The following is a 26,708-nucleotide window of genomic DNA, read 5'->3' as shown; positions in this document are numbered from 1 at the left end:
CATTGAGCAGCAGCTTGACTGTGGGCTTCTCCTGGATGACTAGGATAAGTGGGCACAGGGCAGTGGATGGGAAGAGAGACTTTGGGGGGTGGCACCGGGTTGCTCTTGTCCACCCCTCCGGGCAGGTTCTTCCTGGATATGTGGCAGGATTTTGATCCAGAACTCTCTCAGGCCATGTGCTGGAAAGGACCTCTGCTCCCACCTCTCAGCCCTGCACCCTTCAGCTGTCGGAGAGCTGCTATCAGCAGCACCATGGCAGGTCCTCTACTCCACTGACTTCCCCCACAAAGGCCCCGTGACATGCAGAGAGGCGAGGCCCTGCCTTCCAAAGCTCATACGTAGTGGGAGGTCTTGGGGTGGGCAGGAGGAAGCAGAGTGCCTGTCTTCGGGGCTGGGGTTGAGGGGACTCACCCCTCCCCTGCTTCTGCAGAGACGCCTCTGAGCTGGAGCAAAAAACCTCCCTCCCCAGCCCTGCCCCCAGAGAAGGGCTGAGATGACGACCCCAAAATGGGGCAAACAGGTCTCACCAATATCATGTCCCACATTCTCTTTTTCCAAATTGCATCACACAAGGACCACAGAATCAGGAAGCTGAAACTTCCCAGATTCTAGTGGGGTCCCCTAGAAGAAAAGCAGCCCAGAGTGAGGAGAAGTGCTGTGCTTTCATTTCCTCCCTACGGCCCCATCATTCAGGGACCCAGCTTTCCCTGGCCTACAGGGCCTCCCCAACTCCCACTGTCCAGGGAGGCCTCTCCTGGGATCCTCAGACTTCTTGGTCCTCATCCTAATGACTGTCTGCCCCTCTGTCTGTGAGTCTCCATTTTTTCCTGCCTTCATCCCCAATAGAACGTCCATTCTCTACCCTGCAGCACAAACTGTTATCAAGGCATGTGCTTAAAACCTTCCAATGTTTCCCACTGCACTTAGAATAAAACCCACTCTCTCTATGCAATCCACAAAGCTGTAAACAACCCAGCCCAGCCTCCATCTTCCACCTCATTTCCTCTCCTCTCCCCATCATGCACCAGGCTCTTCCAACCTGACAAGCTCTTTCCTGCCTCAGGGCCTTTGCATTAGGCTGTTTGCTCCACCTGGGGTCACCCTTCCTTGACTCTTCAAGGATTGAGCTCATCCTCCAATTCTTAGCCTAAAACTCAACTCAAAAAGGTTTTTTGTTTGTTTGTTTGTTTTTTTTTTTTTTTTTTGAGACAGGGCCTCACTCCAGTCACCCAGGCTGGAGTGCAGTGACGCAACCACAGGGCTCACTGCAGCTTAGGTGATTTTCCCACCTCAGCCTCCTGAGTAACTGGGACTACAGGTGCGCACCACCACACCCAGCTAATTTTTGTATTTTTTGTAGAGACGGAGTTTGGCCATGTTGGCCAGGCTGGTCTCGAACTCCTGGGCTAAAGCTATGCACCCACCTTGACCTCCCAAAGTGCTGGGATAACAGGCGTGAGCCACCTCACCCAGCTGAGGCTTCCTTCTTGACCACCCTATCATATGACCTTTTCTATGCACATATTACAGTCTGCAATTATTGTTTGGTTACTGTGTGTCTCAAAAACATTTGGGTTGAAAGACTATATGGATAATATTTGTGATTGAAAGACTATATGAATGAATGGGCAGTGGGGGTATGCTGAGAAAAAACTAGGGAGGGGAAGGAGCAGCGTCTGCTGAAGGGTTAAAGGCTGCCTGCATGGTGGGACAACAAGAATCTTCTTCCTACCTCCAGAATTAAACACACTTCTCCTCTCTTCTCTCTTGGCAGATCATTGTCTACTTTATCCATTTACTTAATTTTCAGGTGTTCCAGGAAGCCTCAGATCAGTGGATTTTCATCACCAGTTGTGGAAAGAGATTCCATGCAACTGACTTGTCAAACATGTGATAGTGAACCTGCAGCTCCTAATTGCACAGTGTTCCACCGCACAAGAGTGCAGGTACAAAAGAAGAAAAACGAGATCCTTGACACAGAGGCATTTAAGATGTCTTTGGGGAGATAAAACAGGTATGGAGAATATTTTCTAATTTTTTAAAATCAATTATGTATTAATTTATTGAGAGAGGGTCTCACTCGTTTGCTGAGACTGGAGTGCAGTGGCACAATCATGGCTCACTACAGCCTTGACATGCCAGGCTCAAGCGCTCAGCCTCCCAAGTAGCTGAGACTACAGGTATGCATTATTAAGCCCGGCTAATTTTTGTTTTGTTTTGTTTCATAGAGACAGGGTCTCACTATGCTGCCCAAGCTGGTCTGCAACTCCTGGGCTCAACTGATCCTCCTGCCTCGGCCTCCCAAAGTGCTGGGATTATAGGTGTGAGCCACAGTGCCTGGCCAAGTATTTTCCTATAAAGAGGAACGCATGACACGATGTAAATACCATAGCAGTTATTACAATCAAAGAAAGTTTGCTTTCTGTACGCCTTCAGTGCTGGCCAGCTCAGCATATGAACACCACGTTCCAGACTCTATATGATGGGTGTGCAGACCTCAAAGTAACTTGTTTTTAGAATGAGCTGTTTTATGATACAAGCTTTTGTCTTTTCTCCACCACGATCTAGCACATGGATTGTATTTCAATACTAGATTATAGTAGTTCTCAGACTTTAGCAATCATCACCACCACCTGTAGGGCTGTGAAATCTCAGATTTGAGTGCCCTGGCCCTGGATTTTCTTTTTTTTTTTGAGACGGAGTCTGGCTCTGTCGCCCAGGCTGGAGTGCAGTGGCGTGATCTCGGCTCACTGCAAGCTCCGCCTCCCGGGTTCACACCATTCTCCTGCCTCAGCCTCCCGAGTAGCTGGGACTACAGGTGCCCTCCACCACGCCCGGCTAATTTTTTGTATTTTTAGTAGAGACGGGGTTTCACCGTGTTAGCCAGGATGGTCTCGATCTCCTGACCTCGTGATCCGCCCGCCTCGGCCTCCCAAAGTGCTGGGATTACAGGCGTGAGCCACCATGCCCGGCCGCCCTGGCCCTGGATTTTCTAATTGCTGGGCTGGGGTGGAGCCTGAAGCGGTCATCTTCAACAGGCTCCCTGGTGGTCCTGAAGCTCCTGGTTGGAGATCACACTAAGCAAGCACCGGTCTCCTGATTACCGCAGCAGCCCCGCCGGGGGCCTGGCTCCACTCGCTCCTCTATGCAGGCATAGAGCCGGCAGTTTGCCACTTGGAAATAGAACCAAGGAGCAGAGGGCAGGAAGGGCTGGGGAGTGAAGATGTACCCCGACTCGCCCCATTCCTGCGCACGGGTAGGCTGGCCCACAGACCCTGCCTTAGCTCAGGCCCTGGCTTCCACTGCAGTCACACAAAGCCCCCTTTCACCGGCAAGGCTTCTGCTGCGCCACAAAGGCTGCTCAGGAGGTTTGGTTAACCTCGTTAAGAAAACAAACAGCCCCTGGGCCACGAGCTTGTGGGCGCCACGGGGCACAGAGGCTGGATTCTTTTCTGGGCCCGGGCTGGGCGGGCGGGCGGCAGCGGAGGGGTGGACTGGCCAGGAGGGGCCCAGCCACTGGGGGCTGTCTGAGCCATGGTGAACCTTGCCTGCTCCACCCCAGCCCAGCTCTGGTCACCGGTATCACCTTGGACAACCCCCCTGAGGCTCAGGGTCCTTATCTGTCCTTATCTCAGGGTCCTCACACAACAGAGAGTGGTGTGTGGATTAAATGACAGCAGCTTCCACAGTGTTTGGCATGGGGCCCAGCACACAGCAGAGAGATGTTAGCTATTATTGACTGAATTATGTGAATTTGCCGTTTTTGTAGGCAAAAAACGGCAAGGTCTTACCAATGACATGGTTCATCCTGATGGATACTGACTCATTGACAACAAAAGCAGATTCTATTTCTTCCGTACCCTGAGACTGCAAGGTTAGCTTAAAAAAAATTAACAATTTCAACTACTAACACTGCAATAAGGATTTTTCTGATTTCCTCCATATTGTGCAACCAAAAATAGTAAAGAAATAAATTGGAAGCAGAGGTTGATATAAATCACCAACTATGCTGTTCATCAAAACAGCCTCCTACTGTTTACAGAGTTCCTACTGATTACCTTGTTAATAAGTATATTTTATAAACTGAAATAATAAATATAACATTTAAAAACATCATTTTTATGTTTATTAGATTTTGGTGTAACGTGTCTTTTAAAAAGAGTGCTACTAAAAAGCGTTGTTACTGAGTTGGTCCAAACTCTTCACTTCTGTCAACGGGGGGAAGCGAGGCGTGAGGGAGTGGTGGGTACTGGAAGCAGCTGTTAGAACGCACCTCTGACAAGCATGTCCTGCCCAAGTCCTTAGAGCAAAAATTGGTCCAGGACAGGCAGGCCCCAGACCCGGGGCTCCAGCCAGCAATGTCACTTCTAGGAGTCTCCTGTCCCCTGCCCAGATAGGACAGCGGCAGCTCAGCTGCTTCAGACAACACGACTCAGGTCTGGCACAGGGAGAGCTGGCAGAGTCCACCCCACCACTTTGACGGCACAGCTCTCCAGGCTGCGTGTGGTGATACAGCAACTCCCAGTGCCTTTCAGAGCCATGTCAGCCAATCAACCAAGTGGCCTCTCTGGTGTGCCAAGCACTGGGGTTCAAGAAACAAAGACACACTTGGGTCCCTCAAGTAACAGGGGTTCATTGTGAAGAGAGCTGAGGGACCAAGAACTGGGGACAACAGGCAGAAGCCAGGATGGGCAGGAGCTCCAGGCCTCGAGGTCTGGAAGGGAGGCGGCCCTGCCTCATATGCTAGCTGTCCCCAGGGTGCTGGCGGTGGCTTCTCAGCAAGTGGAGTTTTTCATGTCTGCCATTAAGGTCCCCAGCTACTCACCAAAGATGCTTCTGTCTTCCAGCCTCTGCTACTACTCCACTGGGCAACCCCTGCCCATCTGGGGAAAGAATGTCTTGCAGGGGTCAGAGAAGCTCCAATGCTTACCAGGTCAGGTGGGTATCCAAATGGGACTTGTCCTTAACAAGCCTACTGTGTGGATGCCTTCAGGTCTTTAAGAAAACAACTTAGGGCCGGGTGTGGTGGCTCACGCCTGTAATCCCAGCACTTTGGGAGGCCGAGGCGGACGGATCATGTGAGGTTGGGAGTTCGAGACCAGCCTGCCAAAATAGAGAAACCCTGTCTCTACTAAAAATACAAAATTTGCCGGGCATGGTGGCACGTGCTTGTAATCTCAGCTACTTGGGAGGCTGAGTCAGGAGAATCACTTGAACCTGGGAGGCGCAGGATGCGGTGAGCTGAGATGGCACCATTGCACTCCAGCCTGGGCAATAAGAGCGAAACTCCACCTCAAAAAACAAACAACAACAACAAAAAAACAAAACTTAGTGGGTTGATTTCCAGGTTCCTCTTGTCTGTCCCCGTCTAGATGTCTACAGTGTGTGGGATAGGGTGTGGCAGAGAGGCCATGCTAAGACCTTGAGTTCATCTTAGCTATGGGGTGTGACCTGGGCCAGCTGCTTCAGCTCCCTGAACCTGTCCTTAGTGTGGGTCATGAGTGCACCCTGCAGGGTGACAGTGCTGGATGTGAGCTATCTCAGGGCCCAGAGGCAGTTCTTACTATAGTTAATAATTAGGCCCACGAGTGGGAAGGGGCGGTCATGGGCAGTCTGTCCCCTGCTGCGGAACGTGCTCCTGGCCGCAGGAGCCTCGTTTATTTTTCTTGAGAGGCTGCCAGTGAAACCTGCGTGTTGGGCCCCTGTGGCTATCGCCACTGCAGCTCATAATGGAAGAGGAAGCAGCGAGCTCTGAAGCCCCGAAGGGACAGTCATTTGGAAAGAGTCACATCTCTTTATGGAAAGGTCCTGTCTCGGATTGGACAGGGTTTTTCTGTTTCTTTTCTGGACCCAGACAAAGAGCATCCTGTGGAGGGCGAGCAGCTGGCTTCCTCTGAGCAGCCTTGGGTGGGTGAAGTTTTCTGCCCCGAGGTCTGGTCATCAGAGCCAGAGGAGCATTTCCACAACAGACAAGGGCCAAAGGGGTGAAAGGCCTGTCTGGGCAAGACTTGTGGGGCCTGCAGGCTTCCCCAGCACACTGAGCACCAGTCTTACCAACCACGGTGAGGCCTATTAAACCTCAAATTAGGCCAGATTTCCGGATCTCTTGAAAAATCCCCAGATCTGGCCTCAGTGACCCACAGGCTTGTATGGCAATGATCTTGAGCCGAGGAGCAGCCATTGCCCCGGAGGCTCCTGTGCAGGTGGTGGAGGACACCAGGAGCAGAGACAGTGCAGCCCAGGACCCCAGGGAGTCCAGAGCTCAGGAGGCTACAGAGACCGCCTCAGAGCTGACACCACACAGGAGAGGAAGACCAGAGGCTGAAGAGGACGACAGACGCAGGGCCCAACTCCAGTCCGGGGTAGGGCAGAGGGCGGATCAGGGGAAGCTGCCCAAAGAACAGATATGTGATGCGGGCCTCAAAGGATGCACTGGATTGTTTTCCCATAATGAAAATAGCTTTATTTTATTTTTCTTATTTTAACGATAATACATACAAATTTTAAGCAATACAAAATGGTATTAAAAATTAAAGGTAATGCAAACTTCCATCTCTAGAGGTGACCATAGTTATTAACAATTCAATCAACATCCTTCCCATATATAAAGTTTTATATAAATGTGAATATCATGCAATTCTATAACCTGCTTTTTTCACTCAAAAATATGAGTTTTCATTGTCAATGAATATAGCTATATATCATCTTCAATGGCTGTAAAATATTCAACGGTGTAACTGTACCATAATTCATTTAATCCCCTCCTGATGGACATTTCAATTGGCTTCAGTTTTTGCAACTGTAAACAGTGCTATGACGGGCATTTCTGGTTAGTCATCTTCAAGGATTTGGTTTCTAGAAGTGCCTATGAGGATCCTCAGTGAATGTTCTGACACACAGGCAAATGCTTCACATCTCCTTACACTTATATTCCCATCTAGGGCATTGGAAAATGCCTGCTTCAGACAGGTGTAATTCTGAGACTGAAGATGGGGAAGGGAGAAAGGGTGCTTAAGGTACCAAGCCCAGCATTAACCCAGCCTCCTCGGGCCACACAGAAGTGAGAAGTAGCACATTTGCAATCAGTTTCCACGAGGTGTCGGCTCTGTTGGGAAGGACTGGGAGATAGAGAGGGAAAGGTGAGCTGGGTCCTTTCACAGACAGTGTGAACGCCAGGTGGCAGAGCCTGCAACTGGGGAACAATCATTCAACAGTTATCTATTTGACACCTGTTTTGAGCCTGAACCTTTGTTGGGGCCCATGGAGTTATAAAGGCGTAAGACCCCAGAGTTTAGCATTTGGTGGAGACTGTAAATCACCCAACTTTATCACAAGATGCAGTTATCGGCAGGTGACACATGCACCAGAAGACAGGCTTCAGGTGTTCTTGTCCATTTATCTCAGATCAGGCATGACCCTGTCCAAACATGGAGCAGAGAATCTTAGCCAGTGTCTCCAAAGACAGAGTGTACATCCAGGCATGTGCGCACTGTAGCACAGATGTGTCCTCATATGTTTGGAGCCAGGGATCCCCATTATCTTCTCCCGCCCTCCCCTTCCCCCTAGGCTGCCAAGTACTGGTGGGGAAAATCCCACCACCTTGGGGCTTGCTGTCCTTGAAGTCTATGGGCTTCCCGTGGGCCCTGAGTGTGCTCGGCAAAGGACACGCCCTCCATCACCACACACTCTCCAGCCACATCTTGGCCCCATCCTGAGATTTCCAGGAGTTCCTCCCCTTTTTTAAAACTTGAGTTGCTTCAAAGACTTTTTTTTTTTTTTAGGGTTCCCAGCTACAGGAGCATTCAGAATGAAAATCTTCTGGGAAGAGTTAACAGTTGCTGGTATTTTTGTGCAGGCGACAATTCTTATTCCCGTTTCTCTCATTTATTTTGTCACTGAGTACTGACACTGAATACTGGGATCACATCAGCTCGAAGTCCAGTCCTCATCTTCAGCACTCCGGAGCCCAAACGCTGAACTAGCCAAGGGGAAAGCAGGTTCCATACCTTTTATCTAAAAAAACTTGGCTTCAATAGGTAAATATGACATTCCTATTTCAGAAAATTTTAATTATCAAGCATGAAACTTCCCCTCTTCGGCCTCCCCTCCACCTACAGATTCTTTCCTGTGGCCTCAGCAGTGAGGCACCCTCTGAACACAGGTCCCCTTCCTGTGCTCGGGACCCCATTTTCTTCCAAACATGGCTCTGATAGTCATTCTCTTTCTCTTCTCTGAATTTTATTAACATGCTTAAGTTTGTCCCACCTTTAAATAAAACAAAGCCTCCTTTAACTCTATCTCCCCTACTTAAAGCAACTGGCCTCCCTTCCCATCCAGAGCTGCTTTTTTTTTGAGACAAGATCTTGCTCTGTCACCTAGGCTGGAGTGCAGTGGCGCAACTGTAGCTCACTGCAACCTCAACCTCCTGGGCTCAGGTGATGTTCCCGTGTAGCTGGGGCTACAGGCATGCACCACCACACACCCAGCTAGTTGTTTTTATTTTTGTAGGGACAGGGTCTCACTATATTCCCCAGGCTGGTCTCAAATTCTTGGGCTCAAGTGATCCTCCCACCTCGGCCTCCCAGAATGCTAGGAATACAGGCATAAGCCACTGTGCCTGGCCCAGAGCCGCTTCTTAAAACACCTTCAGCACTCACTGCCCCCACCACTGCTTCCCCTCCCATCTGCCCCAAACCTATTGCCTCATGTGTTACAAAGGGCTTCATTGTCTGCCCAGTGTCTGGGCCAGAAGCTTGCGGGGCATCCTAGCTACCTCCCTCTCCCCTCAGGCCTCTCATCAAATCAAGGACCGATCTCAGTGGTTCCGAAACTCTCCTGAGCTCTGGCCCCACCATACCTGCCCTTTTCAGCTCTCCTGAGGGTAGGGATGAGCCTGGCTGCTCTTCCTGCCTCCAGTCTCACGCCTTCTGGTGTGTCCAGATCACGAAGCGACAATGGTAATGTGGAAAGTGCCTCCCAGGTCCTATCAGACACCCATGTGATGTGGCTCCTGCTCGTTTTTCTCCATGGGCCTCACTGACTTTACCCCACACCAAGCCACTTGACATTTCCCTAGATGCGCCTACCTCACCCTGCCAGACAGACAGGGAGGCAGAAGCAACAAACACTTTTACACCTTTTAGACTCAGTTCAAGCATCAGGTTCTCCACAAAGTCCTCCCTCCTGGGTCCCCAGCTGGAATACCACCTTCTTCCTTTGTGCTCCTGTTATTCCTAGTAGAGGCTTCTGGCTCAGTACCCCTAACCCACTACTGGCCTACTTGATTTCCACACGTGCAAGCTCTTTACAAAAATGCACAAGCCCTAAAGACAACTGGCCCCGCCAGCCTCAGGATACAGGAAGCAGAGGAGGAAGTTCTGAAACCAGAGGAGACATCATTCCAAGGAAATAAGAAAAACAGACTTATGTCAGAATGATCATTAGATGGAACTTAACAAAGCAACCTGAAATCTTTGTCTCTCTGGAGGAAAGAGTTAACAACATGGAAAAGGGGGCAGACTGGAATAAACCTACAGGGCTGGTCTCAAAGCATCAGTGTGAATTCATGATTTTTAGTATCTATTTATGTCAGGTATCTCTAACCTATCTTGTTTCTATAAATCAATCAATCTATCTATCTATCTATCTATCTATATCTTTGCACTGTATGGTGAGAGCCTAGAGGCAATGACATTCCAGTAACAAGAAGCACATTTGGCACCCAGATCTTGGTTTCTAAATAACATTCTCTGGCTGGGTATGGTGGCTCACACCTGTAATCCCAGCACTTTGGGAGGTTGAGGTGGGCAGATTACCTGAGGTCAGGAGTTCGAGACCAGCCTCACCAACATGGTAAAACCCCCATTTCTACCAAAAATGCAAAAATTAGCTGGGTGTGGGGGCAGGCACCTGTAATCCCAGCTACTTGGAAGGCTGAGGCAGGAGAATTGCTTGAACCTGGTAGGTGGAGGTTGCAGTGAGCTGAGATTGTGCCATTGCAATCCAGCCTGGGCGACAAGAGCGAGACTCTGTCTCAAAAATAGTAATAATAATCAAATCAAATAAAAATAAATAAATACCATTCTCCATTATAAGGAACCAAGACTCCCTGGAGAAATGGCTGATTCCAGGGCTAGGGCAGGGAACATTCAAGATGAGCCTGGAACATCTTGTTATGCCAGAAGGTAAGAAAGTACTCAAAACATGATGGGAGCCAGCTACAAACACACAAGAGGCTGCTATAAATCTGGGACAATTTGAGAATCAAGATAAAATCAAAGCAATGGCTTGCAACTCTGAGTAAAATAGGAATCCCTGCATCCATATTGATAAACAAGTGAATAAATAAATGGTGATAAAGGATGTTTTTCTTTGTATGTAGAATGTCAACCAATAAATGTAGAAGGCATTATGGAGTTAGGAAATCATGTTGGTCAATCATGACAGAAATAACTGGGACAAGACTAATCAACTGATACTATATAACTAGTGAATGAGGAACAAAATACTTATATAGTCTCAAAGTATCTCCCCACAAATTACTTGTAAATTACAAAGGGGAAATCGTAAATTTAAAATGAAATCTGGCAGACACCAACCTAAGCGGTGAACAGAGTTAACAACATTAATGGGACCAACTGACATTATATGCTGATTACGACGCACTGACGACACACTGCTTCTGCGATATTCCCACCCAGAATGCAAAACCCTCACCTAGTCATGCGGAACCATCACACAAATCCAAACTGAGGAACATTCGACAAAATAGCCTGTATTCTTCAAAAATGTCATGGTAATGAAAGACAAAAGAAAGTTGAGGAATCTGCAGTATTGAGAGACACACGTTTACAAATGTAACACGATCCTGCACAAGGTAAAAGAATGGCTACAACGGACATTATTGGGATAAATGGCAAAATTTAAATATGAATCATGGGTTAGATAACAGTATTAAATCACTGTTAAACTTCCTGATTTTGATAATAATCCTTAAAAAAATACTGAATAATGCTTAAAGTAATTCTCTTCTTCTCTTAGAAGAGAATGTCCTGTTCTTAGGGAAATGCATACTGTTTTGGGCATAATGGGGTATCTGTGCAAATTATTCTCAAATGATTAAGAAAATGCAACATGAAATATAGATAAGGCAAATGGGATAAAATGTAAACATTCAGTAAATCTGGATAAAAGATACATAGGAGTTCTTTGTGATATTCCTGCAACTTTTCTGTAAATCTGAAATTGTATTCAAAATTTTAAAGTTACCAGTAAAACAAAACAAACAACCCCTGACCAAGAATCCAACAACAAGGGATGAATCAAAATTATGGTACAGTCACCCTATGGATGCCTTCAAATTACACAGCTTTACAAATCAACTTTGTGAAGATATATAACAATATAGTAAAATGCTTATAACATGTACAATGTTGAATGACAAAAGCAGGATACAAAATACTTTATGTGTATATTATTACAACTATGTAAAAGCAAGCATATAATAAAGACTGGAAGGATAAAACCAAAGTTGATGATAAGGATACTGAGGGGTAGGGAGAGTGACTTTTTCCAAAAACTTCACCTGTTAAAAAGAAATACTTGCACCACTGGCCCTTCCCCTGGTGCTGCATCTGTGTACAGGGAATCAGAATGTTTACTGTGTTTTCTTGTCTCAGGTTGCCTCGCCCCAAACCTTAGCCCCCCACCAAAGAGAACTGATACAGCAGGACCTGGGGCCCCAGTGGCAGGAGCGTCTTTGGGATGGAGGGGCTGGAGGTGGCAAGGCTCCCATAGTGGCAGTCAGCAGCTCGAGCTCACAAAGGAGCTTCAAAGCCCACTCTGACCAGTATAGCTTGAGCAGCTGTGGACACAGCAAAGGGGGAAGCCCATCCTTGACTGACGAGACTCTGGCCTCCCCTGGCTAGACCGGCAGAGATCTGTGTGAACACCCTTTGGCTGTGTGTGCAACTCCTGGGGGCTCTTGCTGGCAGGCTACCTCCTGGACACAGACAGTAGAGCTTCTTTGAACCTCCTAAGGTTCAGGAGCTCTTGGATCACCCTATCTAGAGGCAGAGGGCATGGCTTTCATGTCTATGGAGATAAAGCATCAAGTCATTATCAGACCTTCACACCTTCACACTGTCTACTGAGGATGTGTTTTGATGGGTGACAAAAATAGGTTTAGTTATATATAAGACTTGCCATCAGAGGGCAAGACTCAGAGAACCCTGAGCAGCTTAGGGAAGCAGGAAGAATAAAAGAGAAAGGCTCTTGCTTAATGATAGGGACACCAAAAAAAAAAAAAAAAAAAAAAGAGAGAGAAAGTCTCTGCCTCCTTTGCAGGAGAATAGGTTTTAATAGATTTTGCTCCTCTTATTTTAAGAGATGTTTTTAAAACTCCTTCCCTAAAGAAGTGGGAATACGAAACAGATTGAGACCCTCAGAACAGGTAGCTGAGGTAGGCAGAGAGAAAGAAACCCCATTTCCAGAGGGAAGCAGCAGCAAAAAACTTGTGAATGGTAGAGAAAAACTTACTATACCTGGGCAACTTCTTGGTTAGGAGTATTCCAGACCTGATTCCCAACTGCTCCCCAGCCTAAGCAAAAACCACCAACATTCTGAGTCATGTGACCTGATTTTAAAATATTTTATTACATAACCTTTTCATGGCACCATCAGGAGTAACAGAAAACGTTATTCCCAGTTCCTAAACCACATCCTGAAAAATATACATTTGTATTTATATATTTATATCAATACTCCACCCCATCCCATAATTCCACCACCTATTGTAGGTCTTTTGCTTAAAGCAGGAAACTATTCTCTTAGGTAAGAAAATATATATGGAAGCGAAATGAAATAACGGTTAGAGTAACTGGGGACAGTTGGTCGTGGGGACAGGGAGGAAGGGGTTAAGTCCAGCCTAGGCAGGATGCATCACTAGGGGTCCATCAAGATGGAGGAGGACAGTGTATAAAAAGGCAGCGTCACACAGGTGGGCTCTGGGGTCCTTGGTCCATTAGGAGATGGCCTTTGCCTCAGGAAGGAAGGCTTCCCAGTACTTTGCCAGCTGCAAAGAAGTGGGGACATTAAGCAAGTGCCCCCACCTAGTGGCAGAGCCTAAGCCAGCCTGGGAGGAATCAAGCACAGTACCCTGGCGCTCCCCAAGCGCCTGCCACACAAAGGCAGGCTCCGAGCAGCTGCACAGGCCACATGACCTTCACACCTCCCTCTCGACAGGGAAGGCAGCAGTTACTGAGCCCCAAGTGCAAGGGCAGTCTCTGAAGACAGTCTTGGCTCCACCCCAGAGGGAGCACCCCTGTGGCGGCCACAGCTTTGCCTGGCTCAGTTAGTTCCTCACAGTGGGGCCACTATTTCACATACCGATGAGGCCTCAGCCTCAGGAGGGCCAGGTGGTACCATGGGGTGGCTCCTCGAAGGGTAAGCAGTTACAGGGAGATGGGGTTTGTCCTCAAAAACTAACTCACCTCAGAATGAGGGCAGCAGACCTGGGCCCTCCTGCTTGGTAAAAGACCCTGTTGGATGCTCCATGTCAGAGCAGCAGGACCTATTTTCAATGATGGACTATAGGAGGGCCCAGCCCCTCAGAAGCAGGGCCTGCACATCTTGTTGCAGAAGCCCCGAGGAGGCAGCTGGCCTTTGGAGCAGGCAGTAGAGGATGAAGGTCACACACAACTTACATACCTGCTGCTGTGAGTAAAGGAGTGTCTCAAGGTACTTGATCACGTGGTTCTTGAAGTCCTTGGATTTCTCTTTCTAGGAGACAAGATTCTACACTGACCATCCAGTTTTTGCTTTCCCTTTCGATGGGATGGTGGTGTTTATTGCTGACCAAGGCCAAACACAGTCTCAGAAAGTAGAGGCAGCAGGTGGAACAGCTGTAATTTCCAGCCAAAGAGGGTCTGCCAAGGCCTTGAAAGGCTTTGTTGGAGGGCAGGAGATGGGAAGTGGAGGAGAAACGACAGGGGACCGAGGGTATATGGCAGCTGCAAGATTTGTGTTTAACTGCTGTGGTCCAGCCACAAGTGTAAGATTGCCACTGTTCCTAGGATCAAGCACACACCCCCCAAAGAAGGCCACGCCTGCTCACGAGAACTGCCAAGTTACTGGCACCTCTCTCTTTACCCAACAGAGTTGGACAACACCAAGAGTACTCCTAAAACAAGCACTGCATGCTAAGTGAGAAGTAGGATTTTCTATCTCACCTCAAACCGTATCACTTCTTTTCGGACCACTGTTGAAATCCTCTCGAAGTCCCTTTCATATTGAGTCACCCGAGACTCCCACTGGGAAGAAACAGGAAAGAAAGGATCACCTCATATTATGGCACCATTATTAAGCCTTCACATTTGGACAGCGATTTTACATATGAGGGCTCAATTGATCATTATGTCTGTCTGTCCCTGTGGGTAAGATGAGGTGTCACAGAGGATTCCACATGTAAGTCAGAGTCCAGCAGAAGGCTACTTTAGGGGCTGACTGGAAAAGAGATGCCTGTGTTTCAGGCATCTGGGACCAAGTGTGGTCCTTCAAGAAGGCTCTGACATGCCAGCAGCCTCCAGTTTAGGTACTCACCAGCAGGGCTGAAAGGCCTGGAAAACTTAATGTAGTTCTCACGAGAAGGCATATCTGAATCAGCTAGGTAGCTTTTCAAAGACCCAGCCAGGACCCCTCCTGCCAAGATTTTTTTTTTGAGATGGAGTCTCGCTCTGTCATCCAGGCTGGAGTACAGTGGTGCGATCTTGGCTCACTGCAACCTCTGCCTCTCAGGTTCAAGCGGTTCTCGTGCCTCAGCCTCCTGAGTAGCTAGGACTACAGGCGTGTGCCATCACGTCTAATTTTTTTTTTTTTTTTTTTTGAGACAGAGTCTTGCTCTGTTGCCAGGCTGGAGTGCAGTGGCGTGATCTCAGCTCACTGCAACCTTCGCCTCCCAGGTTCAAGCGATTCTCCTGCCTCAGCCTCCTGAGTATCTGAAACTATAGGTGGGTGCTACCATGCCCAGCTAATTTTTGTATTTTTTTTAGTAGAGACGGGGTTTCACCATGTTGGCCAAGATGGTCTCAATCTCTTGACCTCGTGATCCACTCACCTTGGCCTCCCAAAGTGCTGGGATTACAGGCGTGAGCCACCGTGCCCAGCCCTGGCTAATTTTTTGTATTTTTAGTACAGATGGGGTTTTACCATGTTGGCCAGGCTGGTCTAAAACTCCTGACCTCGGCCGGGCGCGGTGGCTCACGCCTGTAATCCCAGCACTTTGGGAGGCCGAGGCAGGTGGATCACAAGGTCAGGAGATCGAGACCATCTTGGCTACTAACACGGTAGTACAAAAAATTAGCCAGGTATGGTGGCAGGAGCCTGTAGTCCCAGCTACTTGGGAGGCTGAGGCAGGAGAATGGCGTGAACCCAGGAGGCAGAGCTTGCAGTGAGCTGAGATCGCGCCACTGCACTCCAGCCTGGTGACAGAGCGAGACTCCATCTAAAACAAAAACAAAAACAAACAAAAAAAACCTCTGACCTCAAGTGATCCGCCCACCTTGGCCTCCCAAAGTGCTAGGATTACAGGCGTGAGCCACCATGCCGGGCCAGAGATTCTGATTTGACAAGTCTGGGTAGAGTAGAAAAAGAACAGGGGGACTAGGCCTCAGGAAGGCCTGGAGTCATTCTCAGAGGCTTCCTCAGCAGCCACGGCCCTTTAGACTCAATCAGTGCTCTTCCCCCTGTGGGGTTCCAAACCTCTGGGTGGGATGGGCCCTGGGTTCATTTGGAACCAGCAGAACACCCCTGGCTGGGCTGCCTCAGTGGACTCACCTCGAGGATCTCGTCCTTGGCCTGCTGCAGCTTATCAGGCTTGTTGGCCCACAGCAGCCGAGCCTCGGCCTCCCGCTTCTTCTGCAGTGTGGCTTGGGCATCCTGCCAGCGCTGCCATGTCTTCATGCGCTGGTCGAAGGCAGCCTGTGGGGGTGGGGTTGAGGAGGAGCACAACCAGCTCTTCAAGAGCTCTGCTGGCTCTGCCTCGAGGCAGGCTCTCCCAGCAGCTGCACCAGGGACGGACTGAGCAAGGGCAGGTTCTGCAGCCACATGTTAGTGCCCTGCTGGGAAGTTTAATGTCTAGGAGCAAAGCTTGGGTAAGACTCCTCTCCAAGCTTCCAGAAGGCCAGTGCCATGCTGCTTCATGCTACTCCCAGGGCTGGATGGCAGGGAGCCAGTAGGTGGCCTCATGCCAGTGACCAATACTATGGCTTACAAAAGTGCCTACCTCAGATCAGTCAGTTCATAAGGCTACATACTTTCCCTGAGTGCCTGCCATGTGCCAGGAGCTAAGAATACAGTGGATGAAACTCATGGTCCCATTTTCATGGAACTTGTCATCTAATGGAAAAGGCCAACATTACATTTACAATTACAAATAGATACAAGTATGCAGACTACTGGGAAAGCAGCAGGGTACTATAACATGAAACCAGAGGCCTAGCTTAGCCTGGGAAATATGTCAGGGAAGTCCACCCTAAGGACCCAGCCTTTAAACTGACACCCAAATAATGCACAAGGTTAGCTTAACAAATCTTTAAATCAACACCTAAAACCACCATAGGGCCACATTGCTTTTTCCCAACCACACACTCACCTGCTCTAGGCTACCAAGGCCTCCAAGAAGCTCCCCAAAATCTATTTGCTAGTTTTCCTTGTTTCCAGTTCCTTGACCACAATCAGCATTTCCAGGGAAGGAAGCTGCTGGCCTGACTAACCACGCCCACCCGGACTTGCTTAATAGGCCCCAAGCAGCAGCCTGGATCAAGGATCTGTGCCTGGGGCCAGCCGCCCAGCCGGGTTCCAGCGGCTCCCTCACTGCCCTGCAAAAGTTCCCCGAATATTTTCTTTTTAGACGGAGTTTCACTCTTATCACTCAGGCTGGAGTGCAATGGCGCGATCTTGGCTCACTGCACTGCAACCTCCACCTCCTGGTTTCAAGCGATTCTCCTGCCTCAGCCTCCTGAGTAGCTGGGAATATAGGCACACACCACCACGCCCAGATAATTTTTGTATTTTTAGTAGAGATGGGGTTTCGCCACGCTGGCCAGGCTGGTCTCGAACTCCTGACCTCAGGTGATCCATCTGCCTCAGCCTCCCAAAGTGCTGGGATTACAGGCGTGAGCCACCACGCCCCAACCTTCCCTGCATATTGTCTATGCCTCCTTAGCACAGGCTTTTGCCAAAACTTGAACCTTAGGGAATGCAATGCCACCAAATTCACCTGCCCCAGGATTGTCACTGCTGCTCCCCTGCAGCATCTTAACACCTCAATGTCAAAAGATTAGGTAAAGGGCAACCTCTTATCTGAGTTAGTTAGACTCAAGCCCAACCCACTGGCCTAACAGTGGTCCGGCTCCATGCTCGGGGAAGAGCAGAAAAGAAACCTTTGCTCTTCTCTCCAATCCCACCACCAGGCTCATAAGCATGAGGTAGGCAGATGAAGGGTCTCTGAGAAAAGACCATTCGCAATTATGTGCCATGAGGCACACTTCCCCAGCCCCAGCCCATGTAGCTCTAAGCAAGGCCCTCACCCCTGTGGTACAAGCTCACTCTGCCTGGGGGCCATATCCAAGAACTGTGCTCTCCAGAGACCCCAAACAATGCTCCTCATAGAAAGCTTCCCCCAGAGGGTGCCCTTCCTGCAGCTGGCTCTCCAGTCTAAGTAGCCTGCCCAGTTCTAAGAATTACATAGCAGGTAGACTCATCACTCTGGAGTTAGCAGCAAACCAAATAGCAATGGGAGAGGACAATGAGCAACCTCCCAGGCTCTATGAGGCATCTCCACCACGGGGTAAGTGACAGCCTGGGAGCAGCTCAGCTCCTGACACAACGCACAAGCTCCCTAATGGGAGATATGTTGGGGACGGGGAACGAGCGGGGGGCACTGTTCTAACTCTGAGGCTCACACATCCTGATCCCAAGCGAAATCAAGGACAGGCTTAGGCCCTTAGAGTGTAGGTGCCAGGCTTCCTCTTGGTTCTTTCCTCTGTCTTAGGGAGGCCATGCGACAGCTAATACTACTGTCAAAATTCCTTAACCTTAATCACTAGGAGTGCTCACGGGGAAACCACACTGCTTGATCACCAGGAGAAAGAGTGAGGTGCTTGACGAGGGGCAGGCTGGAATGTTACCAGTGTGGGGTGGCACAGCACAGGAAGGCTCTGGGGACAAGCTCTCTCAGTCCCCTGGCCGCACTCCTCCATGCAATGCCAAGCCAGTTCCATGTAGTTACCTGACTGCCCATACTGGAAGGACAAGTGGAAGTCAGCAAGAGCTCTTAACCAGGGCAAAGCCACCAGTTACTGTTAAGGAGGCAAAGACCAAAGGACTGAGGAAGTCACTGCTCCAGGGGACCAAAAGAGTAGGTCTGTAAGCAACCTTGCTTCAAGAAAGGACCACAGAAGACACTGTCTGGCCTCAACAATAAAGGGCAACCTATTCGGAAATTCAAGAGTGGTCTTTTCTCCAAATGCCATCTAGGAATCTTGGCTGTGGGGCTCAAAATGATTCAGTGATAACTAGCTAACAGGTGAATAGATTGCTTGGTTTACAGGATACCTTTCCTCTTAAAAGTAGAAAAAGTGACACCTATTTACAAGCTATAATGGGATGAAACTGTCTTGGGAAGGGGACCAGCAAAGGAAAAACAAATCAAATCAAGGGAAGGAGGAGAAAAGGAAACAGAAGCTTACGCGGACTATGGCCAGGAGGCGAATGTAGTCACTCAGGAGCTCAGCAAGGAGGAAGAAGTCATTGTTGGCCTGTTCCTGGTGGAGCTGCTCAATTTTTTCTTCCACCTCAGCCAGCTGGGAGAGTGCCCGTGACAATGCCGTGTTGTCCTCAGAGCTCCCAAGCATGGCTAGACTCTTTGCAAACTGGGCTGTGTTCAGCGCTAGCTCTGGAAGGAGGAAAAGACAGCAGAGGCCTCTCTGATCTCACAAGGAAAAGGGACAAATCAGCTGACACTGCATGGCATGTCTTAGCAATGCCGCCCACTGCATATCTGGGAACTGAGGGCTCTGCAACCCAGTCACTTACACCACAGTTAACTGTATTCAGAGAGTAAAGAGAATGTGGCCTGGTCACAGGAGCAGGAGGGAGAGGCACCAGCTGTCCTGAGTTTCACTGGGTTAGGCCTACCTGAAGGAAGCAGCTCCAATATCCCTGGAGAACCAAAGCCCAGTTGTTAAATAACAAACAGGCCAAAGAAACTATTCTTATATTTATGTTAAAGCTCATGAGTGGTAGCCTGTCTGTACAAGAGAGAAGAGTGAATATATGTGCACATCGTATAGTCTTGCACGTTCTAGAGTAGGGCAAACTTTGTGTAAAGGAGTGCAGTGGCGCCATCTCAGCTCACTGTAACCTCCGCCTCCTGGGTTCAAGCAATTCTCTGCCTCAGCCTCCCAAGCAGATGGGATTACAGATGCCCACCACCACACCTGGCTAATTTTTTCTATTTTTAGTAGAGACAAGGTTTCACCATCTTGGCCAGGCTGGCCTTGAACTCCTGACCTCGTGACCCACCTGCCTCGGCCTCCCAAATTGCTGGGATTACAGGCGTGAGCCACCGCGACCGGCTAATAATAAATTTTTTAGACTTTGAAGGCTACACATAGTCTGCTACAGATTCTTTTCTCCCCTCATTCATTCCTTTAAAAATGTAAAAACCTAAATTTGTAGCTCATGGCAATAGGAACCAGGGTCAGATTTGGCCCATGGGCCAGATTATACTTTGCCAACCCTTACTTACCCTGGCCTCATGCTATGGGTCTTCTGTCTGTTTCAATTTCTAATTATCAGCATGTTTAAGGCAAAGAGGGAAAAGATTCAAACTGGGAAAATTTCACAAGCTCTTAAGCAAATTTCACTAAAGAAAGATGCAGAAGGATTAGGAGACAGGTGGTTTCCTTGCATTTACGCATTGCTGGTTTGACCATGTAGCTCAAGCATGTATGACATCATTTTGGATGTAAGCCATCAACTCAAAATCAACAGAAGCCCATATCCCAGGTCATGCTGTATCTGGGATGGCTTCCCTGCACCCCTCCCAGGTAGAAAGTACAATGCCCACAGTGGTTGAATCATGTTTTCTGCCAGGAGACGCAGGGCATACCTTTTTTTAATCAGAACATCAAGGACCAGGTGGGCTGAGAATTCCAACTTGGATGGCTGAGAGGATTGGAACAGCATGCCCTCGCATCTCCAGTTCACTAGAGACAACAATTTCCCCTAGTTCCAAGTGCATTTCAGAGCTTGTTACCTTTCCTATGGTTGACTAGAGTCTCTACAACAGCATGCAGTTTCCGTAAGCGCTGCTCCTCACACTCTACCTCCTGGAGCTTCTCCTCAAACCACTGAAACACAAAAGCCCAGAACTTTAATGAGATTACTTTTGCAGTACAGTCTTTCTTTAGCAGTTGTTTCTCAAAAAGGGACTGAAAAATCTTATAAAAAAGTTTCTAATCTCAGAAATTTCAGGACTCCTTAGGGGTTCTGACCCATAAGCCTGAGGTGTAGGTGGAGGTAAGAGGCACAGGGCTACTCACAATGTCTGATTCATTCATCTTGATGGTCATTTTGCTGACGGCATCTGTGGCTTTGTTGAACATCTTGAGGAGACCAGCACCACTCAATGTCTGGGTACCCACGGCACGTGGCAGCTACAAGACCAAGAAGGCAGGGATGGCAAGTTATCTGCTGCCCCTATTTTAGGTTCAGAAGAATTAGTATCCATCAGATGGCATGCCAAAACTTGCCAGACAAATTATTTGAACTGTAAATTGTTTTCAAAGGCAGTCTGAGGAATCCACAACTAACATGTCCATACAGAAAAATCAAAGAACCATGTTAAAAAGAATCAGCAACATTTTCAGCTTTTGATATTTTATACAGAAAAAAAGTAGACTGGGGTGTTACGTGGCCAGGTGACCTCAAATTGAGATTGTCTGCCTACCCAGGCATGAACTGCTTAAGTACCAAGCATACTCTTGTTAAAAGTCAAAAGTTCCCTTGGATTAGCACACTTTGTACAAAACCAGACTTAAAAGTCTTAAGACACTGAAATCGTGCTGTGTTCGAATTTTCTTCAGTGAACAAATATCCAAGGACAAGAAAATTATTGATTCAGATCAAGGCTACTTTCAGGGATAACCTAGTAGTCAAGCATGCCAAATATTTAGGAACAATCTGATTGCTGTTCAGTCTCCCCAGTACTCTCCTAGGGCATGGAAAGGACGCTGAAAAATCTATAGCATATACAGCATACTATGCTAAAAAGTCAGATTTTAGTGTTCAGGACTCTATGGCAGTAGTTCTTTTTTTTTTTTTTTGAGACGGAGTCTTGCTCTTGTCGCCCAGGCTGGAGTGCAGTGGCACGATCTCAGCTCACGGCAACCTCTGCCTCCAGGGTTCAAGTGATTATCCTGCCTCAGCCTCCCAAGTAGCTGGGATTATAGGTGCCCGCCACCACGACCAGCTAATTTTTGTATTTTTAGTAGAGACAGGATTTTGCCATGTTGGCCAGGCTGGTCTCGAACTCCTGACCTCAGGTGATCCTCCTGCCTCAGCCTCCCAAAGTGCTGGAATTACAGCCAAGAGCCACCGCGCCTGGCGTGGCAGTAGTTCTAAACTTGGGGCCACTTTGCTTCCTAGGGGACATTTGGCAATGTCTGGAGATGATTGTGGTTGTTATAACTGGGGAGGGGGTGCTACCTGGATCTAGTGGGTAGGTACCAGGAATGCTGCTAAAACCCCCTACAATGCATAGGACAACCCCTACAACAAAGAACTATCTGACCCAAAGTGCCCACAGTGCTGCTACAGACATACCCTGCTTAGGGGTATGGAGTAAAGACGAGAGGGTGAAAAGGAAGAAGGGATTTAAGAATATCCACAAGAAAAGACTAAAAGATTTGAAGCATTTGACAGGGAATTTTTAATGAAAACATTTCATTTTAGAGGAGAAAACCCCCTCATTTATTTAGTATCATTTTCTTCACTGGAGTAACACATACTACATACAAATGAAAGAAAAATTTAAAAATAAAAATTAAAGCAAAATGATAGCCCTACCCAGTCACTTACTTCCTTCTAGTTTGCTTTCCTGTGAGATAAAACATTTCACTCCAGTGTTTCTTTTGATCCTTAATGACTTACATGTTTCTACAGCTGTATTTATATGCTATTTCATGTTGCAAATTTTGTAATTCTTTTAACATACGTGTCCATGTACTAACATTTCTGTATACTTTGTTTATGATGAGAATCAAGTATTTGGTTATATTGATATATTTTACTTAATTCTTCCACTGTTAGCAATTGGGCTGTTTTCAGTTTTTGACAATCATGACTAGCCTACGCATAGCCTGTGAAAGAGACTGTCTACTTCAATCAACACTTTTCCTACATGGTAGTTCTGTGGTTTGTGGTAACTGTTAACCAGTGACCCGCCTGGCATAAAATATACATTCAATCTGAGCCAAGAAGTAACCTACAACATGCCAAGGACCTGCCAAATAGATCACTGTGTTGATCCAGTAAGACAATACTAGGCTGCTATTTGACCCTTACAACCAACTGCTTTTGACTTCGGGCAGAGCTTCTTTTATTTCAAAGGCTGAAAAATACTTGTCACTCTCAGGGGTTCACACAAAACTAGGATACAGTCTAGTACTAGGCATGTTAAGTGCTCACATATTTTTGGAATGAACTAGTTTCATTTCACTAGGGGCAGATATAAATTATGAAATTCAGTTTGCACTGAATACTAACCTCTTCTTTTTCCAAGAACTCTCTGACGTCAGGGTCCTGTAACATGGTAGGATGATTTACAATCCTCTGAAGGTACCTAAAAGGTAAGCAGTTATCATCTGGTTAGTTGAGCTGGCCTCAGAAGGTTCTGGGCGTCACACAGTGCTGGCAGTGATACCATGTCTTTTGTACTTTTTGTACTTAAAGTACCCTAAGATAAGGTACTTAAGTAGGTCTCTCCTTGTAAGCATATTCAAGTTCACATTCCTGACTTTTCCAAAAAGGGAGAGAAAAATAACTGGTCAGAAAGAAACCTCAGAGCCATTCATATTTGATTGATTGTCTAAGAATATGACTGCCTGCTCACTCAGGATGGGGAAAGAACAGAAGATGGTCTATTCTCAAGGTGGGAAAATAAGCGACTCAGGAAAAGTTAAGAGATAATATGGAGGTGTGCAACTTCAATTTATTCACGTTTCATCTCTAACTCAATGGACTGTCTCGTCATTTAGACTCACTTTTCAGCTTTTCATTTGTCCTCACATTATTCAGGAAAATGGCTGCATGGCACTTACCTTTCTAAAGCGGCCCTCCGTTTTTCAAGAAATTCTGCAGAAGAAGAATCTTCCTTCCCAACTTTCACTTTTGTCATCCCTAGAATGGAATTTAAAAAGCAAAATAACCATAAATCATAATGAAGAGGATAAATCTTTTTTTTTTTTTAAGTGTCAACAGGAGGAAGGGCAGTGAGGCTAGCACACAGCCTAAGGCCACTTCTATGTTATATGCAGGGATGAACAAAAGGTTCTTTACATGAGAGCCACTTTTGAAAACTAGTCTCTAAGTGCTGAAGGTTCTAAACTCTAGGACTTGCAGAGTAAACATTTTCTTAAAAAGGCGGCCATGGAACCCTGAGTACAAACATCAACTGATGTTAATGAAGAGGCTCCTGGCCGGGCGCAGTGGCACACACCTGTAATCCCAGCACTTTGGGAGGCCAAGGCGGGCGGACCACGAGGTCAAGAGATCAAGACCATCCTGGCCAACGTGGTAAAACCCTGTTTCTACTAAAAATACAAAAATTAGCTGGGCATGGTGGCAGGCACCTGTAGTCCCAGCTAAGTGGGAGGCTGAGGCAGGAGAATCTCTTGAACCCGGAAGGCGGAGGTTTCAGTGAGCTGAGATCGCGCCACTGCACTCCAACCTGGTGACAGAGCGAGACTCCACCTCAAAAACAAACAAACAAACAAAAACCAAAAAACCAAACAAACAAACAAACAAAATGAAGAGGTTTCTTCCTCTGACCCCTAATCCAATGTAGTCTATTTCAATCTGGAGGCAACCGCAATCATGTAAGACTCCTGAAGACCAATAGAAAACAAACGAACATCTCTGGAGGCTAAACCCAGAGCTCCTACTGCACCCAAGGAGAACATGCCAAAATATGCTATTTTTCTCTAGACCTCCAGTGTAGGAAAACACTGGAAATGTCTCTTTTCTAACCACAAGACTGTTAATAGAAGTAGTCTCATATACTAAACAGTAAGTGAATTTTGGAGAGAATGCAAAGGAAAACAATCCAAGTGGAATGAAAGACCACAGGCTTACCTATGAGGCTCTTCTCCGGGGGTGGAGGGACAATGAAGCCATTCTGAGAGTGCTTCTCGGAAAGCTTCTCATAAAGACCCAGAAAGTCACTAAATCTTCTTTTTACTGCAAACTGTTTGCTTCTGAACAATGGTAAGCTTGTCTTGGGGACAGGAAAAAACACAAGGCAATTTCATTCCAAATAGGGGATGGTATCTTGAAAGTCATCCTATTGACATTAAAGAAACCCATTTCCCAGATCCCTGCCCTTCAGTCACCTGGCAAATAACTTTCTCCAAGGCAGAGAGTCTTAAACTTTTTAAAACTATAGTTCCCCTTTGGCAGTCTGGGAGCCTAAGGAGCTCTTCTCAGAATGATTTTAAATGCAAAAAATATATAGGATTATAAAGGCAATCAATTAAATTCAAATACATCTGAAGCCATGGTGACCTTTGAGAAAAAAAAATTCAAATACAGTTTCATTCCCAGGTTAAGAACTCCTGTTCTAAAGAAAGAAATGTTCAGTTCTAGTTTAAAGCTAGAATTCTATAGTAACCAGTAACCCATTCATCTTTTATTGACTTTTTTTTTTGGAGACAGGATCTCACTTTGTTGCCCAGGCTGGAGTGCATTGGTGCGATCACAGCTTACTGCAGCCTCAAACTCCTGGGCTTAAGCGATCCTCCCACCTCAGCCTCCCAAGTAGCTAGGAATACAGGCACACGCTACCATGCCCAGCTCATTCTTCACTGCTTTTTTTTTTTTTTTTTTTTTGAGATGGAGTCTCACTCTGTCACCCAGGCTGGAGTGCAGTGGTGCAATCTTGGCTCACTGCAACCTCCACCTCCCAGGTTCAAGCAATTCTCTTGTCTCAGCCTCCTGAGTGGCTAGGATTACAGGCTCCTGCCACCAGGCCCAGCTAATTTTTATAGTTTTTTAGTAGAGATGGGGTTTCACCATGTTGGCCGGGCTGCTCTCGAACTCCTGACCTCAGGTGATCCACCTGCCTCAGCCTCCCAAAGTGCTGGGATTACAGGCGTGAGCCACTGCGCCAAGCCTCATTGACTTATTTAAGGGTATTAGCTGCTGGAATTACAGCAGCCAAACTAGAGACAGACAAAAAGTGCTTCTAAGAAGGGGAAGCAGGTGATGAGCAGGGTGGGAATTGGATGAAATGTCTAAGCTGTAGACAGTAACCTCTAAAGTATCATAATCTAGAGCTCACAGGACGCAGGCCAACAAGTAGTAGAGAGACAATACAAAGCAGATTTCTACCAAAAAAGTTAGGGCTACATCACAATGAGAGTTCACTTTAAACTCACCAGATAGGCAAAATTTAAGGAGGTTGGCCTCACCAATTGCTGGCAAGGAAGTGAATCAATGGGAACTTTTATACACTGCTGATGGGGTACAAATTGGTACAAAGACTTTAAAAAACAGTTTGTATTCCTTGTGTGCAATATTTGCAGTACCTATGACCCACGGGAATTACTTCTGGTTACATACTCTAGAGAAATCCTTCTACGTGTGTACTAGAGATGTGCAAGAAAGTTCCCAGTTACAAAAACCAGAAACATGTTGACAGCAGAAAATGTTCACAACAGGAAAACATAAATATTTTGTGGTATATGAACTAACTACAGCCATGACCATCAAGGATGGGTGAGAGAAACAATGCTAAATAAAGCAAGCACAATTAGCAGCATGATACTATTTTTTTTTTTTTTTTTTTTGAGACAGAGTCTCCCTCTGTCGCCCAGGCTGGAGTGCAGTGGCGCAATCTCGGCTCACTGCAAGCTCCGCCTCCCAGGTTCACGCCATTCTCCTGCCTCAGCCTCCCCAGCAGCTGGGGCTACAGGTGCCTGCCACCATGCCCGGCTAATTTTTTTGTAGTTTTAGTAGAGACAGGGTTTCCCTGTGTTAGCCAGGATGGTCTCGATCTCCTGACCTTGTGATCTGCCCGTCTCAGCCTCCCAAAGTGCTGGAATTACAGGCGTGAGCCACCGCGACCGGCCCCCATGATACTATTTTTATGAAACTCAAAACAAAGCAAAACAGTCATATATATATATATATATGTATATATATGTAAAGATTTCTTATAAAGGAAATGAGAGACAACTCAGGAGAAAGGACACCTCTAAGGTATGAGGCAGGGGATATGATGGAAAAACACACAGGTGGATCCAATGATACTCAACTTTAAGACTAGTGGTAAGTTTAGGGCTTCATTTATTATGCTTCCTAACTTGTATACAACATTGTATACATTTTGTAGGCATTAATATTATATACAAAAGAAGAGCAGACTAGAG

General features: G+C 47.1%; 1 protein-coding gene across 3 annotated transcripts in view; it reads right to left on the bottom strand.

Annotated features, from left to right (window-relative positions):
- Nucleotides 1-4,103: 4,103 nt before the first annotated feature.
- The window catches only part of SNX1 (sorting nexin 1), a 50,930-nt gene continuing 28,325 nt past the window's right edge, over nt 4,104-26,708 (bottom strand). The window contains exons 6-15 of one of the 3 annotated variants that reach the window (XM_055098779.2): nt 24,415-24,556; nt 23,382-23,460; nt 22,828-22,903; nt 20,604-20,717; nt 20,318-20,411; nt 18,747-18,952; nt 15,832-15,975; nt 14,229-14,309; nt 13,708-13,779; nt 4,104-5,292 (exon numbers count right to left, since the gene is read on the bottom strand). In XM_055098779.2, the coding sequence (XP_054954754.1) occupies nt 5,182-5,292; nt 13,708-13,779; nt 14,229-14,309; nt 15,832-15,975; nt 18,747-18,952; nt 20,318-20,411; nt 20,604-20,717; nt 22,828-22,903; nt 23,382-23,460; nt 24,415-24,556 (1,119 nt within the window). In that variant the 3' untranslated portion in view covers nt 4,104-5,181. Of the gene's footprint in view, nt 5,293-12,340; nt 12,599-12,635; nt 13,073-13,707; nt 13,780-14,228; nt 14,310-15,831; nt 15,976-18,746; nt 18,953-20,317; nt 20,412-20,603; nt 20,718-22,827; nt 22,904-23,381; nt 23,461-24,414; nt 24,557-26,708 lie in introns of those variants that run through there. The other 2 variants (XM_055098780.2, XM_003827947.5) reach the window with 2 other exon arrangements.

This window comes from Pan paniscus, chromosome 16, assembly GCF_029289425.2.
Source record: "Pan paniscus chromosome 16, NHGRI_mPanPan1-v2.0_pri, whole genome shotgun sequence".
In the NCBI taxonomy this organism is placed as follows: Eukaryota; Metazoa; Chordata; class Mammalia; order Primates; family Hominidae; genus Pan; species Pan paniscus.
The sequence above is the reverse complement of the archived record's forward strand: the minus strand, read 5'-3'. Positions and strand labels throughout refer to the sequence as shown.